At 42.2% G+C, this 19,637-nt stretch overlaps 1 protein-coding gene across 1 annotated transcript in view; it reads right to left on the bottom strand.

Moving 5' to 3' along the window:
* Positions 1-5,640: 5,640 nt before the first annotated feature.
* Positions 5,641-19,637, bottom strand: part of amph (amphiphysin) — a gene marked incomplete at both ends in the record, with an annotated part of 39,736 nt that continues 25,739 nt past the window's right edge. Inside the window, 9 exons of the mRNA XM_080778892.1 lie at positions 5,641-5,745; positions 6,219-6,320; positions 6,998-7,153; positions 9,393-9,434; positions 12,051-12,104; positions 14,417-14,539; positions 15,325-15,354; positions 15,728-16,987; positions 19,277-19,306. Coding sequence (XP_080635018.1) covers positions 5,641-5,745; positions 6,219-6,320; positions 6,998-7,153; positions 9,393-9,434; positions 12,051-12,104; positions 14,417-14,539; positions 15,325-15,354; positions 15,728-16,987; positions 19,277-19,306 — 1,902 coding nt within the window. The remainder of the gene's footprint in view (positions 5,746-6,218; positions 6,321-6,997; positions 7,154-9,392; positions 9,435-12,050; positions 12,105-14,416; positions 14,540-15,324; positions 15,355-15,727; positions 16,988-19,276; positions 19,307-19,637) is intronic.

Here is a 19,637-nt window from a genome sequence, read left to right as displayed (position 1 = left end):
AAAACAAACAACATATTTCACACATAAAAACCCCAGGAAAGTGTTTCTTGCATGTCCTAAACATCATTAAAATAAGCTCTGGTTGCAGATGCGATGCATTGTGAGCTTAGATTAAAGCAATAAGCCACAAGAGGTCTCAGGTTACCAGGTATTTTATAATGACTGAGGTGTAGTGACACGTCGACGCGTAGCTGATCTGCTTTTATACTGCACTAAGTTCCCTGACAGAATTGCTCAGACTGTGCATGTCTGTGACAGGCTCATATGAGCGAACAGGGGAAGGGAATCAACATGTGTGATTCCTTGTTTGACGCAGCAAAAACCTGGCTGTGTGGTTAAAGGAATATGCATGATTATTGGCAGAATCGCGGAAAGTTTTGAATATTTTGCGGACGTGTTTAAAATTTTCACAAGATCAGTGGTTGTTGCAATTACCTGCACCTGCACTATGTAATAAACCCATAAAATATATGTCCCATAATGCAATTCCAATGGTGAAAGCAGTGTTATTTTACCCTGTGAAGGAATGGCGGATTCGGACAACCCATGCAAGCAAGAAACTTTAGGGCCTGATCTTCTGCAGCATGCAGCTTATGCCTTAAAGATCATTGTTGTCAGTTACTGGGATGTCAAGAACTTCCACAGGGGAGTTCGAATTTCAAGGGAAAGTGTACCGGATTGACTGGTTGAGTATGGGAAATGTTCCCATATAATCATGCAATCATGCGTGTCTGCTATCTATGAGTTTAATATGGAAGGTTAAGAGAACAGAACAAGAGTAAGGGCAACCATGGCAAAGGAATTGCTCCGGACTAGCATAATGTCAATTAAATTACTGTTAAGGGCTTGATTTAATTCACCTCAAATTAACAAATTAAACAAAGCCCTTAACTGTCAATATTTAATTTCAAGCTTTTCCCTCCACACCACGCCCATATCCCCCCCACCCAACACAACAGTGGTCCCCAGGTTGATTCTATAGTCAGGGTGGTGGTCCCCGAGTTGATTCTATAGTCAGGGTGGTGGTCCCCGAGTTGATTCTTAGTCAGGGGGTGGTCCCCAGGGGCCCAGGTTGATTCTATAGTCAGGGTGGTGGTCCCCGGGTTGATTCTATAGTCAGGGTGGTGGTCCCAGGTTGATTCTTAGTCAGGGGGTGGTCCCCAGGGGCCCAGGTTGATTCTATAGTCAGGGTGGTGGTCCCCAGGGGCCCAGGTTGATTCTATAGTCAGGGTGGTGGTCCCCAGGTTGATTCTATAGTCAAGGTGGTGGTCCCTAGTTGATTCTTAGTCAAGGTGGTGGTCCCTAGTTGATTCTTAGTCAGGGTGGTGGTCCCCAGGTTGATTCTTAGTCAGGGTGGTGGTCCCCAGGTTGATTCTTAGTCAGGGGGTGGTCCCCAGGTTGATTCTTAGTCAGGGTGGTGCATGGTCCCCAGGTTGATTCTATAGTCAGGGTGGTGCATGGTCCCCAGGTTGATTCTTAGTCAGGGTGGTGGTCCCCAGGTTGATTCTTAGTCAGGGTGGTGGTCCCCAGGATGATTCTTAGTCAGGGGGTGGTCCCCAGGTTGATTCTTAGTCAGGGTGGTGGTCCCCAGGTTGATTCTTAGTCAGGGTGGTGGTCCCCAGGTTGATTCTATAGTCAGGGTGGTGGTCCTATAGTTGATTCTTAGTCAGGGTGGTGGTCCCCAGGTTGATTCTTAGTCAGGGTGGTGGTCCTATAGTTGATTCTTAGTCAGGGTGGTGGTCCCCAGGTTGATTCTTAGTCAGGGTGGTGGTCCCCAGGTTGATTCTTAGTCAGGGTGGTGGTCCTATAGTTGATTCTTAGTCAGGGTGGTGGTCCCCAGGTTGATTCTTAGTCAGGGTGGTGGTCCCCAGGTTGATTCTTAGTCAGGGTGGTGGTCCCCAGGTTGATTCTTAGTCAGGGTGGTGGTCCCCAGGTTGATTCTTAGTCAGGGTGGTGGTCCCCAGGTTGATTCTTAGTCAGGGGGTGGTCCCCAGGTTGATTCTTAGTCATGGTGGTGGTCCCTGGTTCATAATCAGTTGAAAACCCCTGCACTATAGGCCATCATATTCTTGTATTATTTTGTCAGGGTCCCTGGGACAGAACGAGAGGTCAGTGACCTCCAGATGAAACCATTTGAAAGCCTCTGTCCTAGAGGATGTAATGTGAGTGTCAAAATCACGGAACACGGGTCAATGTCTCGCTGGGCTAATATTCCCTTTGGCAAGGCTGGGTTCCACTTTGGCTCAGCTGTAGACGTTTGGTTAAAGCCAGATGGTTACAGTTAGTTAGTTAGTTGGTTATTTAAGTTAATTTAGTTGGTTATTATCAATTCAGTAGACAATTTTCTATGAAACTCTGACCTAAACATGAAAGGCTGGCAATGGGTCAGTAATTGTTGAAAACTGCTGGTCCAGATTTGGCTTAAGGAATTGGCTGGACAGAAATATGATTTCAATATAATAATAATAATAATAATAACTAGAACTGCACTCTGTCGAGTGCATACTTGCTTGTTGCACACTAGTAGGCCATAAATGGCCTACTAGTGCGCAAGCAGAGCGCGCAAGTATACTTTCGACCGCTACAAACTGTCAAATCTCAGTAATGACTACTTGTGCCTGCACGGCAGTGGTGCCAGATTACATATATGTATACATAGGAGCATTACCTTTAATCCTCCCAACAGTAAAACATATCGTCATTACGTCACCATCGAAAACCAATTACACTCTGGCATTGGGTCCTTTAATCCACATATTTTTATTCTATTACATATACTATGTATATGTTATTTGTAAGTTGATTAGCGGTATACTGTGGTTACTTTGCGCCGTACGCACCGTCCCAGCCGTTCCGCCAATTTTGATGCGTATGCACCGTCCCAGCAAATTGTGCCTGATACGGCAGTGGTGCCAGATTACATACATCTGTATAACTAGCTCTCAATGATGACGTAATAAAGATGTGGATTAAAGGATTAAAGGTAGTGCTCCTATGTATACATGTATGTAATCTGGCACCACTGCCGTATCAGGCACAATTTGCTGGGACGGTCATTACGTCACCATCGAAAACCAATTACACTCTGGCATTGGGTCCTTTAATCCACATGTTTTTATTCTAATTACATATACTATGTATATGTAATTTGTAAGTTGATTAGCGGTATACTGTGATTACTTTGCGCCGTACGCACCGTCCCAGCCGTCCCGCCACTTTTGATGCGTATGCACCGTCCCAGCAAATTGTGCCTGATACGGCAGTGGTGCCAGATTACATACATGTATACATAGGAGCATTACCTTTAATCCTCCCAACACTAAAACATATTATCGTCATTACGTCACCATCGAAAACCAATTACACTCTGGCATTGGGTCCTTTAATCTACATATTTTTACGTCATCATTGAGAGCTAGTTATACATATACACACCATGTAATCTGGCACCACTGCCGTATCAGGCACAATTTGCTGGGACGGTGCATACGCATCAAAAGTTGCGGGACGGCTGGGACGGTACATACGAGTCCCGGGTGAAACTAGTACTTGCGCGCTCTGCTTGCGCAAGTAATAATAATAATAATAATAGGCCTAATATGTATTTGTTTCCTAATGTATTCTGATTTACCTTTTGTTTATTTTTACCAAAATAAAACAAATCAGAATACAATTAGCTATTTTGGTGTTTGTGCACTAAGTTTTATGACCATTAAAACATAAACCAGCACATGTCATTTTATTGAGTGGTACCCATAGAAGCAACCGAAACAAAGCCCTATGCTGCCCCCGAGTGGATCAAGACTGTTTTTGTGGCCTTTACATGGTTAAACATGCACATGAGCACAGTATTGATCACACACAACTTGGATGGCTTTGGATAGATGAATAAATTATGTCCGATAGGCTATAGGGGAATAAAAGAGCAAATGTGTAGTCTTGCACAGCACAATTAAATCTTCACAATTCGTGAGAAAGCTATTTATAACTAAGAAAGGACAAGTTGTACTGTATGAATTATCTTTATTCACCTTTAGATAAAGATCATGGGTGTGTAACATGACAGTGAGGGCTTTACTGCACCAACACAGGAGGTGACATTTATTTTTGATACCACACAGTTGAACATAGATTGCATATCTGATTTCTTCCCTGTGATCAGAACTTTAAAAATATAAAGTTGAATCAATTCACCATCAGAACACATATTTTCATTCACAAATAAACATCTTCGTATATATTTGCTGGTTGACATGGTAACTTTGATATATTTAAATGGAGTTATACTTCATAACGATATATATATATATATATAATGTATATATATACTGTATATATAATATTTTGTTTTGTGCCCAGGGAAGACACATTTTTTATTCTCAGCTTGATTTTCATTTTAATTATTTCCGGTTTTGCAATATCTGCATCTGGTCAGTTCTAGAATATCAGTTTCATTAAGGATTTATTTTCATTTAAAAAACAAAACAAATTCATGCTGGAACCCAATAGGGCATAGAAGTAGTGGCCATTTTGTGGTTTCACAGAGAGAAAGCCCATTACATTTTCCCAGAGATTTCTGAAAATATTTATATTAATTATTTTAATCCTGGAACCAAGCCATCCAGGCTCTTGATGAATCAGGACCATAAAACATTCTGTCAATAAAAAATAATCAACTGACGGCTACAAAACGGTAATACTGCCGCCAAATTAGTAATATTCTCGCCAGAAACAGACTATCAAATATGAGTGACTGACTGTCGTAAACGATACAGAGCCATCTCCCCGACAATATCGCCAACATTCTTTTTTTTTTTTTTTTTACCATAATGCTAATAATGACGATTTTAAGATGACCCAATGTTATTCTCCATTACTTCCGCAAACCAGGGGATGAGACATCAGATGTTTTATGGTCCAAGAGCCTGGATGGCTTGATTCTAGCTTTTTTAAATGTAAAATAATTGATTGATTGGGTGGAAACACAAAATCGCCGCCACTGCTATGCCCTGTAGCCCATCACTGACACGAATGCCAGTTAACTTTTGGCAAAAGCACAGCAAATATTATTGTTTAATGAACAATGTCAACACCACCTCTATGCCAAAAGGAATGACCCCACACACAGTCACACACATTCAGCCATTACACTACAACGTCAACCACGATGCAAAGGTAACCGTGGTTAAAAAAACCACGGCCGAAATGTTCTGAAAGGAAACACTGAAAAAGTCTTCATGGAACACTCATAATGCTAAATAGATTCACAGCACTACAGATTCTGATCAACTCTCCGATACAATAACACTTGTACGGAGAAGATAAGGGGAATATGTCCCGCGTTTGAAACAAACGGCGGGGCTAAACACGTCATCCTTCTCCCAACAAATCACACAATAAGTTGTTGTTTGAAGAGGCTTTTTTTTGTTTTTTGTTTTTCAAATCCAGAGGAGGGGACATGCTTGTGTTATTTTAGTTTGTTTTTTAGAAGTAAGGTACTAGTGTTCGGCAGACAGCCGGGCTACTAGGCTGACTGGAGCTCATTATGATATCATTATGATGACGTCATTGTTGTTATGATGTCATTGGGGTCTTTCTTCTTGCTGTTCTATGTTATGTCCTCTCGGTGTCTCCCGGCTGTCACTCCACGCGTTGTGTAAAGTTCTCTGGGAAGAGTCCTTTCTGGGCGCTCGAGCCCAGTGCAAACCAGTCGGTTTCTTTCATCCCCGTGAGCCAGCCAGCATCCTGGCAAAGGAAAGCAAAAGATGCCATACGTCATCATTCAGTCCTCCTGAGCTCTATACCATTCCACCACTGGCCTTTTGACACAGAGGGCATATATGCCCGGTGGCTCGACCAATGAATCGGCCAGTGGTCCATTTTGTTTTGCTCTGTCTAAGGATCATTACGGTAAATATTAGAACATGCAATGTTTTTCACTAAAAGTGGTGTTATTAGGGCTTGTTTGTTTCTGTGTGCCTCGACGGAGTGGGGAGGTAAAGTACTGTGATCTGCTTCTCCATGTTGGTTGTGTCCAGCCCTACAAGGACCCCAAAATGTTTTTGCCCCCCCCCCCCCCCCCCCATCTGAAAATATCTAGTGATAGCGGAACCCCAAGAAAATAAGATTTTTGCTAAAGCTAAACATAGTAGGCTATGTATCCTACAAGCTCACAGCACGCCGAGCACGGCACCCGTAGGTCCGAATAGCTTCCTCACCTGATCCTCTAGCAGTAATGTTGGGACGACCAGAACCATATTTCCGGTCTTCAGGTCCAACTCATCAGAGTTAGCGGCTTCAAAGTCGTGCATTGTCTCCACCTAGAGGAGAATCACGGTACTACAATTAAGTAAACATTTAGTTTATGTCCACTTGAAACCATAATCATCTCTGTAGTAGTAGTTGCCTAATCTCTCAAGCGTTCCCAAACTTTTCAGGCCACGACACCCAACATAGTCATGTTTGAACTGGGGACCTCCGGCCCACCCCCACAAGCACTTGGAATTGTAGGCATTATATTTAGTTTGACTCGGTTCGGTTCCACAGATAAATATTGTGAAAATAGCTGCACTGTGAGGCATTGTGAGGTTGTACAACGGCTATTTTCATAATGTTTGCCTCTTTCTTATGTAATAATAGACAATTTGGCCAATTTGGTACAATTGCGTCAACACATAACTAGACAAAAATGTTAGGGAGAGTCTAGTGGAGTCTGGAGATAGAGTAGAACTTTAAAGAGACAAGTTAGCTATTTTCATCATGCAACCAAGTGCAAAATCAGGCATTACAACGCCATCAACGTCCGCCATAATAATTTGTGGTCGACTAAATCAACTGCAGATGTAGTCGACTAAAATCTTATATTTAGTCGACTAAAATTAGACTAAAACTAAAACATTTCAGAAGGAAATCTGGAAAGTGGAATTTTATTAAAAAGACTACAGTACGACTAAAACCAAATCAAAACCTGCTGTCAAAAATCAACACTGCAGGTGACCTTGTACATGAAGCCCTCAGGCAGACCCGAGGTTCCCCCAGAGGAGCTGCTGATGACGGCGGTGATGGTGGGAGAGACGATGTCGTTGTCCCTGTCATCGTCCCCTTCGTTACTGGAGGCCGGCTCGATCACCACCGACGGAATGGCCATCTGCTCCTGGACGACAGCAACAAAACACATGCTAATGCTGCGTTCACATTGGCAGCGGCAAAAGACACAAAACTACAAAGCGAGGCAACATATCTTTTGCAGTGTAGCTGTTCAAGTGTGGATCAACGAAGGGGAAAGGGGATCAACTTCACCTGATTCTTTGTTTGGCAGAATCGTGGAAAAATATTTGGCAGTCCCATTTTCATTTTTCATAACATCGCTGGTTGTTGCAATTACCTGGACTACTATACTTCATCATATTGTGTTATGATGACGAAATAAACCCATAAAATGTAACAACTTGTACATTCCCTAGCAATTCCAATGGTAAGCTGTGTTGTTTTCACGCCCCAAAATACCCATAGGCCTATGCGTTTCTCAAAGAATAAGGTCAATACAAAAGCCTGCGGAAATAATTAGAAGATGAGTGGAAAATGGCTAAACAACACTTGAACAATTGCCAGAGATAGTAAACTAATAAATATGACTAGAAGCTCTAGTGCCACGAAAAAGGAGGGGAAAAAAAGTGTGACATAGAAACCTGTGGCGTGGCCTGCAGAATTATGTTACCATACAGTAGGTGCGCGCATATTAAAAACATATAGATGCCTCAATGGTCGCTGCAGTTCGTTGGAGCGACCTATCTCCAACGGGAGGAGGAAGTCAAGCGGAATCTGAAGGCACGCGCCTCTGATTGGCCTACCGTTCCGGAAGAAATCTCAGTAAAAGCTTGCCAATGCAATCCAAGGGGCCAGCTATGCACTCCAATGTTGAAGCGCTGGTCCCTAGTGGTAAGAGGAAGGACTGCAGGCGGACCCGTGGATTCTTGACGAGGAAACCCCGTGCAACCGAGCGCCCAATGTAAACCCAGGTGCACTCTGGGTGCACTTCCGCATTTGGACACCAAAATTTGGTGTCCAAATGCGGAAGTGAAATGCTGAATCAGCGAAAAGACGGTACTTCCGGCAGCCTTCCGGGTGCTTCAAAACGCCACTGAGCAACTTCCACTGACATGAATAGTGGAGGGGGCGGAGCTTCGCGCTAGTTTAGTCTCTATCCTTTTAATACTCTATGGCAATCACGCATCACCATCGCCTCCCGTTGCCTGGCATCTACCTTTATAAGTCTATGAGTGCGCGACTACGCGTCGCTGTTTGATGACGTTGCGTAGAGTGGTCCTATTGGGCAAAAGAGGTGGCTGAAATGTGCCTGAATAATGCGTTTTATATTAAATATGTGAAGACATTGAGAGCGGGATAATAAGCCTAGAACCTTGGCAGAGTACTTATGAGTAGTCTGTGGAAGTGTGGAGGTGCTGATAAGATGCAACCACCATGTCGACCCTATTCTGATACTGGTAGTGGGATTAAACAATGTGTTATTATTACCACGGTATATTCTTTCATTTTGATTTATTTTTATTTTTGTATCCATTAAATAGGTAGATGTCGCTGGCTTCCATTGAACAGGAATGTATTTGGGACTTTTACATAGAACCACAATGGAAACAAGTCCTGTGGACTTTTTTGTGTTATCCGTTAAGCTTAAATGTTTTACTGTACCTCCGTGCTGTTTATTTTTTATATCTATTTAAACAATCAAGACAAGATGTGATCAAGAAATAAATCTAATCACCCACGCTGGCACTAACCGTTTCTGTTACTGTATTTGAAGGCCCTAGTAAAATGTAGTGCAAGTGATACAGTACATTTTGATGTGCATTCTCTGTTTATAAAGAGCTGAATATACATGGAGATTTTATCGTAATTATTACAATGCTATTCATAATATGGCCTAAGCCATTTAACACTTATTGCATGCAAATTAATGGTTGTTTTTATGATGGGCAAAAATATTTGTTTTGTCATCTTCATTCAGTTTTTAGATGGTGGTCAGCTCAATAGTGGGCTCAATAAGCTCGATAAGGTGGTCATTAACAATAACAAATTACAAAGCTCCCTATGCACGACACAACGCACTGTACTACCACCCCCCAACGCACTGTACTAAGTCGTCCCTCGCCCCCCAACAAACCGTGCCGGCTCGCGAACATTTGATGGACTGGCAGCCGGTCCATGGTAATAGAAACTCCTGATCTAGAAGACTGAGATCAGCATAATATGCTGTATAATATGATATAATATTATAGATACAGATATTGCACCCGTTTCAATCATTGTAGTAACTAGTAAGCTATGTGATCACGGTTTATTTTGGTGTTTTGATGGAAAAAAAAACAATTTACCAGAATCTCTTCTTTTGGAGACTGACTGTTGTCTGCCACAGTCTGAAACAGGCAAAGACGCGTCAGCAACACTATCACGTTAACTGGATCTGTGTAGTCAGAACCATCTGGCCATAACACTGTTAGTGGTTTGATGATAAGATAGCATACTATGAATGTTAATGGTTGGATGACTGAGGCTTGGGGAGATAAGGTAGCATATGTTAGTGGTTGGATGGTGTGGTGATGGGATTTGACATTGTTTATTGATTACAGTTCAATTAACACTTGAACTAGGTCACTCTGGATACAATTTTATGCTAAATGTCTAATTGTAAAGGTTACTGGAATTAAGGCTCGTCCCAAAACACACCTTTTTTTTCACGGATTCCCCCCCTCCTTGCGCTTCTTGCACTGTATATTTGTTTTACTGAGGTCAAGGATAGGAATAAGGTCAGGTTTAGGCATAGTTTTACTGAGGTTAAGGTTAGGAATAAGGTCAGGTTTAGGCATAGTTTTACTGAGGATAAGGATAGGAATAAGGTCAGGTTTAGGCATAGTTTTACTGAGGTTAAGGTTAGGAATATAAGGTTAGGTTTAGGCATAGTTTTACTGAGGTTAAACGTTTAGGAATAAGGTAATATATAGACTTAGGCATAGTTTTACTGAGGTTATGTTTAGGAATAATGTTAGTTTTAGGCATAGTTTTACTGAGGTTACGCTTATAAGAATACCTGGTGGCGACCGCTCCGAGGTCACCGGATTAGACCCAGGGCGTGCAAGCGTGTTTTGGGGCGAGTGTTCTTGTATTCATTGTAAACGGACAATTGGAGTCATTTATTTACCGGTGATTCCTCAGCATTGCTGACCTGTCTCTCCACTGGAGCAGAAACCGATTCCTACACAGGATGAAAAATACTCTGTTACATCATCATCATCAATCAGCCCTCTTTCTCATTGGTTATAAGTACCCAAACATCGCATTAACCTTTCAGGACAAACGCATAGCTGCCTCAACTGCTGCTAAGAAAACAATTATCAAAAACTGGTTTGAACCGACTGTTAACTTGAAGAGAAATTGGCTTAATTGCTTTTCTGATATTTATTTACTGGAGCGTTCTACTGCCAAGATGAATGGCGCCAGAGCGGACACTACCGGAAATGCCGTAGTAGAATAAGTTACTCTGTCCGGTAGGCTACATTGCTTTATTAAAATGGCACAAAGTGCATTTTAGAGAGAAGCTGGGGACCTGAGACACTTCCCAGCTTTGTGAATAGACTTTTACCAAGGTCTAGCAGGCTTTGTTTCGGTGAGTAGTTATGTCGTTTTGTTTATTTTTGTGGAATTCTAAACCCTCGCACGGCAGTGGGAAAATTGCTACAGAGCAGTGGACAAGGGCTAAGGTCTCCACCAGGATAGGAGCGTTTTTTGAAAAATATCAAGTGGCATTTCTTCCTTTGCCTAGTGGGAATATTCGTGCACAGTTTCACCGCAATCAGACTCTGCGTTCATGATTTGTGGCATTTTGTACAAACGGGCCACTCCTGAAAACCAATATGACAAATCAAACAGACCCATCTTGATCACATGACTATAGAGATCATGTGTACCGATTAGCGTGAAATTTGGATAAAATTAGAAGGAGTAATATAAAAAAAATCTGCCTCCTGGTGGCGCTATAACAGGCCCATGTGAAATGTGTGGGGCAGAGGTTCAACTCTGGCATCCAGGGAGTATGTGTGCAGAATTTGGCTGCAATCAAGCCAACGGTGCCAGAGAATAGACGGACAGATGGACAGACGGACCGACAGACGATTAAAAAAGCCATGACTTTCATGGACTTTCATGGCCGAATAAAACAGGATAAAACATGTTTAAATGATAGTCAACAAACACATTGGGCTACATTTTGGGATTTAGCAGTAGGGAAGGGGTGTTCCCCCACTAAAGTTGGTATTTTGGTTACCTGTCTAAATCTCTAAAACACCTCCGTTACCCGTTATATTATGCATAGGTGTGGTTTGGGCGTTACAATAATTAAACCAAATTTCACCAGTCCACGTTCCATTGCCTTTAAGAGATCACTTATCCGTTGCCCGTTATTGCTACAGTATATTGCTTCATAGCCTTACAGTCTATAGCCCATGGAAGAGTGTTGCGTTGCTGCCTTGAAGTCTCACTTGTGCTGCGCCACCCCCCATTGGATTAAATCAATTGGATTGGAATCGCCCATGCTGCACAATGCATGGCACACGCCAAATAAGTAACGTCTTTGACTATACAATTATAAACACAATGGAATGGACACAAGGAAGTGGCAGACACTCACTTCTGCTGATTATAGGAGAATTACAAAGAGATGCGTATACAGTAGGAGAATAAGGAGAGATGACGCAGCATTACTCCAAGGACATCTCCATGCAGGCACACAGCGCGTGCCGCTCTACCAAACTAATTTGGCACGGCTTACGGGTATAAGTTACGGGTGGTTTTAACCACACCTCTAGGCGCAAATATCGGTGTCGGCAAAAAAGATAGCGGGTGACGCTTGACCAAAATACCATTAAGGGACAGAGAAAGTTCCTATATTCGTAATTTTCGGGCAGCGGCTGAATTGCGGGCTGCGTCTCGGGTAATGGCGGCGACGAGATTGGAGCCCATTGTGTCACTTTACTTACCCAGGGAGTATCTTCTCTTGGAGGTGTTGTGTCCATGTGTCCAGCAGAGGGCATCTAAACACAGAGAGAAGCAGGCTCAGTTAATGTGAGCATGTGTGCGTGCTGTAGTTTATAGTAAACATTCATTAGCAGATACAGCATGTAAAGCTTTGTGTGTATTGTTTGTCATGGATATTAATTCAATGAATTCATGAGTAATTATTTTTGTCAGAATGTGGAAGGAGTTGGTTCTGTAGCTTTATAGTCTGGTTTTGTGATTCTGTATTATTGTTATTATTTATTCATCTATAGATTGTGATTTATCTCTAGGTTTGCTTATCTAGTTTCGGAAGAAAGTCACTTGGTTTCTGACATCTAGCTATTTTATGGAGACATGATTAAACAACTGCAAAACAAAGTGTTTGTAAAGTCAAAGCCATTTTTCAGAATATACTGTGGCAGTAATAACATAGGGTTTAATCAAATGTATTAGGTTACTTATCTGGCACTTAGCTGTCACTAGGCATGTAACGATATATCGTATATCGATATAAATCTTGACGATATATATATATATATATATATATATGTATATATATAAAATCGAAAATTGAAATCTATATTGATTTAATGAAAAATGTTGGTATCGGTATGAAATGTGAGCTTTATATTCCATCATATGCTTTTGGAGAGAAATGAGAGACTGACCATGCAGTCTCTTTCAGTAGAGGGGAGCCTGCAGAGGGGAGCTGTCTGTGTCTGTGACTGTGCCCAGGTGATGGTTGTTAGGGTTAGGGTCATTAATACATCAAGGAAGGCAATTATGTTTCTGCACTCTCAAATAGGTCTACAAACACTACATCTATCCTAAGATGCCATCAAAGAAAGCTTTTTTTTTACATGTTAACTCGAGCTAGGTTCTAAATAAGAAAGGATGTTTACAGTTGTTGCACAGAAAAGTAATTTGACATAAAAAGTATTTTGCAATGTAGTTAAATAGAAATTGTGAATAAGCTCATGGGGGAAGATACATCATAAATAAAAGATTTTTCGGTCATTTGTCTGGAGAATTAATTTGTGTTTAAAATATCGTGAACCTCATATCGTGATACGTATCGTATCGTGAGTTGAGTGTATCGTTAGTCGTTACATACCTAGCTGTTACTACTATTACCGGTTTTAACTACTTATTTTGGTTTGTTTTTAACTTCTACGGTATTCTTACCAGTCTGCTGTGTTTCATTATATACCTGGTTCTGTTCTTCTCCTTGTGTAGTCACTGCTTCTTCCACAGGAGAGCTGACAGTAGACTATAAAAGATAACGACCCTTTTACTTCTCACATCTTCAAACAATGTTATTAAATATGAGAGTACTAACAGAGTATTAATTTGTTTTAAATAGATCCATATTCTGATAGTGCTCATGCTATTTAGCTATAGAGTTTGTTCAGTAACAGGAGTCTGCCCGTCTCTCCTGCTCTTTATTAAACAGAAACTGCATTTCCAGGTCGGGATATACCAATAGTATCGAATCAGGAGAGAGAACTTGCACAGAAACAGAATAGAGATTAAGTGAAATTGGAAGTGATGATGACACAAATAAATGAGCAGAAAAGTGGAACTGGAACACTATAAACTTGAAGCTGATAAATGGCTACTCTCTCCTGATTTGCTTAAATGTTTCAACCCATCTGAAAATAGATTATTAAAAAGCTGGAGAAACAGGGAGCGACTCCTGTTACTGAACATACACTTGATAGCAACGGTTACTGTCACAATATAGAGCTTGAAAATATCACTTATTTATGGACTAACCAGAAGCATAATAAAAATAAATCACACTTGTGTGAAGTGAGGGGCGCTCTTATCATCAAGTAGTAGAGGAGGCTGAACAAACAGTCAAAAAGGACACGCACATCTATACCTAGGCTGGGTGCTGGATCAAAATAAAGTCATAGAGAAGAAATGAAAAATCTGCACACCAATTAATGCTCCCAAAATATCTTTACTGAATGGTACCATTCAGTAAAGATATTTTGGGAGCATTAATTGGTGTGCAGACTTTTAATTTCTTCTCTTATCATCAGACATCATATTCCGTGCTCAGCCAATCAAATCATCACAAATGTCAATCCGGTCAATCACTTTTGGCTTCTTCACTTTTCTGCCCTCACTTTAATCCTCAATATGTAGTACTTTTCTCAGCCAATCAAATCATCGCTATGGGGTGATCAGCCAATCATTAATCATCAGTCAATATTTGTGTTCACACAAACCCTCAAAGCTGGGCAGCCCCTCAAAAATATATACTCTTGGATGTCAACTAAAAGAGCATGGCATTGGTTTGACTGGCACTGTGCTCAGCATGCTGCTTCCAAACACTCACTGCAGGCTTGTCCTCTGCCGTCTCTCCTACAGGTGGCGCTCCGGCCTCCTCTGGGATTAGAACAGCCTCAGCTTCTGTCTGCGGGACAACTTCTGTTCCTTCAACAGCTGGGCTGGGCTCATTCTGTAAACAGACAAAAGAAGAATCACTCCAGCTGACTCACAGAAAGTGTCATGTCACTTTCATCCTTATATCACTGTCAGTCTGTCACCATACCAATTAACCAATGTCATAAAACAAAAGTAGGCCTACGTAGCCTATATAATATTTCCATTCAGTTAAGTGAAACAACCAGTGCTTATGATGAACATAAATTGGCTCTATGCACAGCAGCCATATTGGAAATCCTTTACTTCCTTCATGGGTCTTACCACTTATAGTAGACTAATCAAGGCTCTGTTCCATTGTATGTGTAGCACAGGGTTCTCAAACTTTTGATGCATTTTTAAAGGACCCCCATAACACTGAGAGTGTACGTGCACTCTCAAAGTTACACACCCGTAAGGGGCCATTTGAAACCCGTTTGATGAGGACCACTGAGACCCGAGTGCTGGTGTAGTGTTTCCAGGGAGCCAAAACCCACAATAGTAATAATGAGACTTATCAAAACACATTTGAAAGCATAACGGCACGTAAATACTGTAAAACTGTCAACTTACTATCTTATCAAAATCAGCAAAAAAGGATGACGCAGCTGCATCCTGTTTCCAAAATACAAAGACATAAATAACATTATATCAACATACAGTGTGTGTGTGTGTGTGTGTGTGTGTGTGTGTGTGTGTGTGTGTGTTTTTTTTTTTTTTTAGGGATTAGGGTTAATAATAACAATAATCATATGATTAATCATATGAGTAATTTGGCTAGTCATAGCTAGAAAGATTACTGTACCCTGAAAATGTACTTACCTGTGAAAATCCGTTGAAGGCATTGGTCACCTAATTGAACAGAGACACAAATTAGTATTTTATATGTCAGTAGGCCAATATAAAATGTAATGCACAATGGAAATTGCTATTGCTTTCCATAAAACTGGACAAAAAAAATAGGCAGCAAGTATCAGGAGAGACAGGAGGAGAGGACTGGGTTCTGCTGAGAAGCACGATCCTGGGGGTTCATTTGTATACTGCTCTTGGTTCTACAGGCAGGTACAAAAAGGATCCTGAGCTTTATTTATACCCTAGGGTTTTATTTTTGTTATTGTTATATTTTTTACTATTCCTTCATTCTACAGGCAGGTACAAAAGGGAGTAGGAGTTTCTGCTTTTTCTCTAGTCTACTCCACTAGGTGGAGAGAGGAAGCAATGGTACCTCTTCCGCTTGGTACAACTTTCCATATCTTCGGTTTGCAGCCTCGTCTTCGGACATGTCTGAATTTTCGGGGAAAGAGGGGAAAACTGCCTGTGCCGCATCTGCAGCGAAGAAGCCACCGCTGTCGGTGACTTCTTGCCAGGAGTCCGCCTTTGACGACGGTTCTGGGAAGCCACCGGTGAACGGGTCCTCCGCCCATCCCGTCCCCGCTGCCACAGCTACTGCAAACGGATCTGTGGTGAAGTCGTCCACCACGGCCTGAGGATCGGTGGATGTAACTGACTCCTGAGGTCTGAGCGAGTCTCCCATACCTGCCCCTTGGCTTTCTGCAAAGGGATCTTTGTCAAAGCCGACTCCACCTTGGGTTTCTGCGAAAGGGTCGCTTTGAAATGTGCCTCCGACCTCTCCAAAAGGATCGGACGCGAACCCGCCGGCACTCTCAGCAAAGGGATCGGAGGCGAAATTACCTGTAACCTGTTGTGGGGCTTCTTGCTGAGCTAAAGACATTTGGTCAACTAGAATACTTGTTTGTTGTTCCCCTGCCTCATTCTGTGAAGGCAAACTGTGCTCTGTGAGGGCTTGTTCTGTTGAAGATCCTTCTGCCGTGAAGTCATCACTTCCAAACATTGAATCAGGATCACGCTTCTCATCTTGGACGGCTTCGCTGTTCACTGGAACATAGTCTTCAGGAGCCAGCTCGTCATCTGCACTCACCCAGCCTGCACCACATTCCTCTGCGCTCTCATACTCAGACCCAGAGCCGTCCGGAGACCTGGGCGACCCGCGCCACTGGTCTCCTCCGTCCTCCGTGGAGTCCTCCATCTCTTCGCCGTGCTCATTGGTAAACATCAGTCCAGGGGTGGACTTCCTGCGCTCCTCGTCTCCCCCCGAATCGTCCTGCTGTGTCCAGTCTCTCCTCGCCCCCCCTGCCTCCTCTGTCTCATCATGTGACCCTGAGTTAAATTGGACGTTCGGTTCCCGGGCGCTAACCTCGTCTCCTCCGGACGGAGCCTCTGCGTCCTGTGCGGGTGTCTCCGCTGCCGCGGTGGCCTCGTCGGCCCAGCCGCCCGCCGCCGGCCAGCCCTGAGCCGTGGCGTCCTCCTGTCCCGCTGCCGTCTCTGTGGCGGCAGCCGCGGCATCTCCGTTAGCCGCCGCCGCGGCCGAGCCACCGAAGTCGGCCGACCAGTCCGCCACAAAGCCGGCGTCTGGGGCCTGCTCGGGAAACGAAGTGTTAAAGTTCACAGCACCAGCGGAGTCCAACTGCAGGGCGGGGGCATGCAAGCAAGATGAAGAATACACAGTTATAAACTTATACACTAGTGTTTCACACTGTTAGACACTCATATTAAGTACACACCGGGGGTCTTCAACGTTTTTCAGGCCTAGGACCCCTTAGCTGGGATGAGACAAATGAACCCATTAAGACCTGAGGCCAAAATAATGCCTTCTAAATCAGTAGTTCTCAAACCTTTTCGTAAATCAAACTTTAACACATTCAATGTTTTTTTAATGTTCAAGAATAGCAGATATACCTGAGACGGGGTTGGCAAAAGGGCCTTTCTGTGAGGAGTTTGCAGGTTCTCCCCGTGTCCCCTATAGGGTAGGTACCCTCACAAAAAACATGCAGTAATCCTGGTCTCTAAACTACCTCCCCCTGGCCAGCCTGACGCCTGATGGAGGGGAAAGGAACTGGTTGGAATAACATGTTCCTTCCACGTGCTGAATCCAACCGGGAAAACTCCCCTCAGTCAGGTGAAAAGAAGCAGCTTGGACTCCTCATGCTTAGAAGGAAGCATGAGGTCAGTCCGCTGCAACCCCAGGTTGGCAGAGGAAGTATAGCGCCCAGGATTACATTAGATAATTGACACTGGGTGAAAAAATTGGTTGCAAAATCGTGGGATAAAAATAGAAAAAAAGAATAGCAGATATACAAGCTCGCAGGCGTGAATGGCTGTGAGATATTGTATGTCTGATATTTTTGCAAATGCTAAAATCAACAAAAAAAAAAAATTGTTTACACCTTATCTTTTCTATTAATATGTTGGCTTTTGTGTTAATGTGTATTGTCATAACCAATTAACCCCTCAATACTTAGTGAACTTGACCTTTGGCTCTGTATTATACTTTGCTCTTTTTTCCCTCTACACCAAACCTGTTCCCCAAAAACAGCCGATCTACACGCTCTTGTAGATCTGCTATTTCTGGTGAACGTTCCCTCCAGAATAGGAATGCTAAGGTTCAAGTTCCTTAACACACAAAGATTTGGCAACCCGACTGTAGTAACTTTGACAACACCCAGGGGTCACAGGCCCCCTGTTGAAGACCCACTATTATACACATTTATTATACACTAGTATACACAATAGTGGTGCATGCAGATGTAGAAAAACAACGTGTTTATTGTGAGGAGAAGACAAAACAGCAGGATTGAAGTTAGTACAAAGATGTTTGGTCAAGTTCAAAATGTTTGGTCTTTGGTCTTAAAGGACGACTTCACCTATTGTCAACCTATCTTCATAACTCACTAATGCTCATTATAATATGGTACCATTTTTGTATACTCGGTCTGTGTCTCGGAGGAGGACATTTGGGAGTGACAGTGAATATTTAATGAACACAACACAAACCATGGCGTGTAAAATACACCGTATTTAGCAAGAATGCTAGTTTCCATCCATAGACCCCAAACCGAAAACAGGCAACAATACAAACATAGCACATACAGGATAGGTGGGCACCTTGGACATCTGGGCACCTCTGTGTAAAATTGTTTATTTTGTCCAAAAATTGTCTTATGATGTGAACATGCACGGTACATCATTATCAGACTTAGTTTTATCTTTCAACTTATTGTTTGTGACTGGATAATGGATAGGTCGTGTAGCAATTTTAGACCTTCATTGTTGAATGTTTAAGCATGTTATCATGTATACTTTATACTCATGACATTTTTTTTTAATCTTTTACATTTTGGACATAAATTTACATTGAGGTATCACCAGTAGGCAGGTTTCTGAACTTGTATTTTAGGTCATTACTTGGTCTGCCTACCAGTGACATCATTGATAGGGCTAATATAAACTGCAGCCTTTCTATTCCTGGACGTTAGCATGCTATAATGGCAGCCAATGCCATTATTCTTGTGTTAATACAGTAAAAGAAAACATCCCTATGAGACACATACAGTAGAAATAAATGGTACCATGTTATCATGAGCATGGACCAGTTATACGAAGATAGGTTGAACATGGGTGAGTCGTCCTTGTTATGCACTGTTGTTATGATGTATATAAGTTGGAATCATTATGTATGCATAAAAACATTATTATAATGTCTAGGAACATGGCTATAATGTATAGAACAATATGATTAACAAGGCAGTGGTATATTAAGAAGGTTACTTACAGGCTGCGCTGCAGCTGCAGGTTGAGTGTTTCCCTAAAGGAAGAAACAAGGTTGTGAGATGTTTGTTGTAATGTTTGATAAATTAGCTTCTTCATTCACATTAAGATTAAGTAGAAAGAAAGAAATAAAGAATCGATGACTCACCCACCCACCCATGTCCCACGGTAAGGCTGTCTGTTGGAGCAAAACAAGCACATAAAAACAAATTATTGAAAATAATGTGTCAAGTTTCAGGCACAAAAACAAACTGGGTATCATTTAATACATTAAAAATATGTTTTTTTTGTATTATTATTTGTCTATGAAGTATGACATTTTCTCAAACCAGGGTCATATGACTTCATATCTATGAATGTACACTGTACAGCTCTTTATTGATCAGTACTTACAGTGGTTCTCAAAGTGAAGTCTGGGGACCCCCAGGGGTCATTGAGGGCGTTCCAGGGGGTCCTTAATAGCAAATCAACATGCACATTCCCTGACGGAAATCTAATCCAACGCTTCA

Source organism: Protomyctophum bolini (genome assembly GCF_963924005.1).
Source record: "Protomyctophum bolini genome assembly, chromosome: 12".
NCBI lineage: Eukaryota > Metazoa > Chordata > Actinopteri > Myctophiformes > Myctophidae > Protomyctophum > Protomyctophum bolini.
The sequence above is the reverse complement of the archived record's forward strand: the minus strand, read 5'-3'. Positions and strand labels throughout refer to the sequence as shown.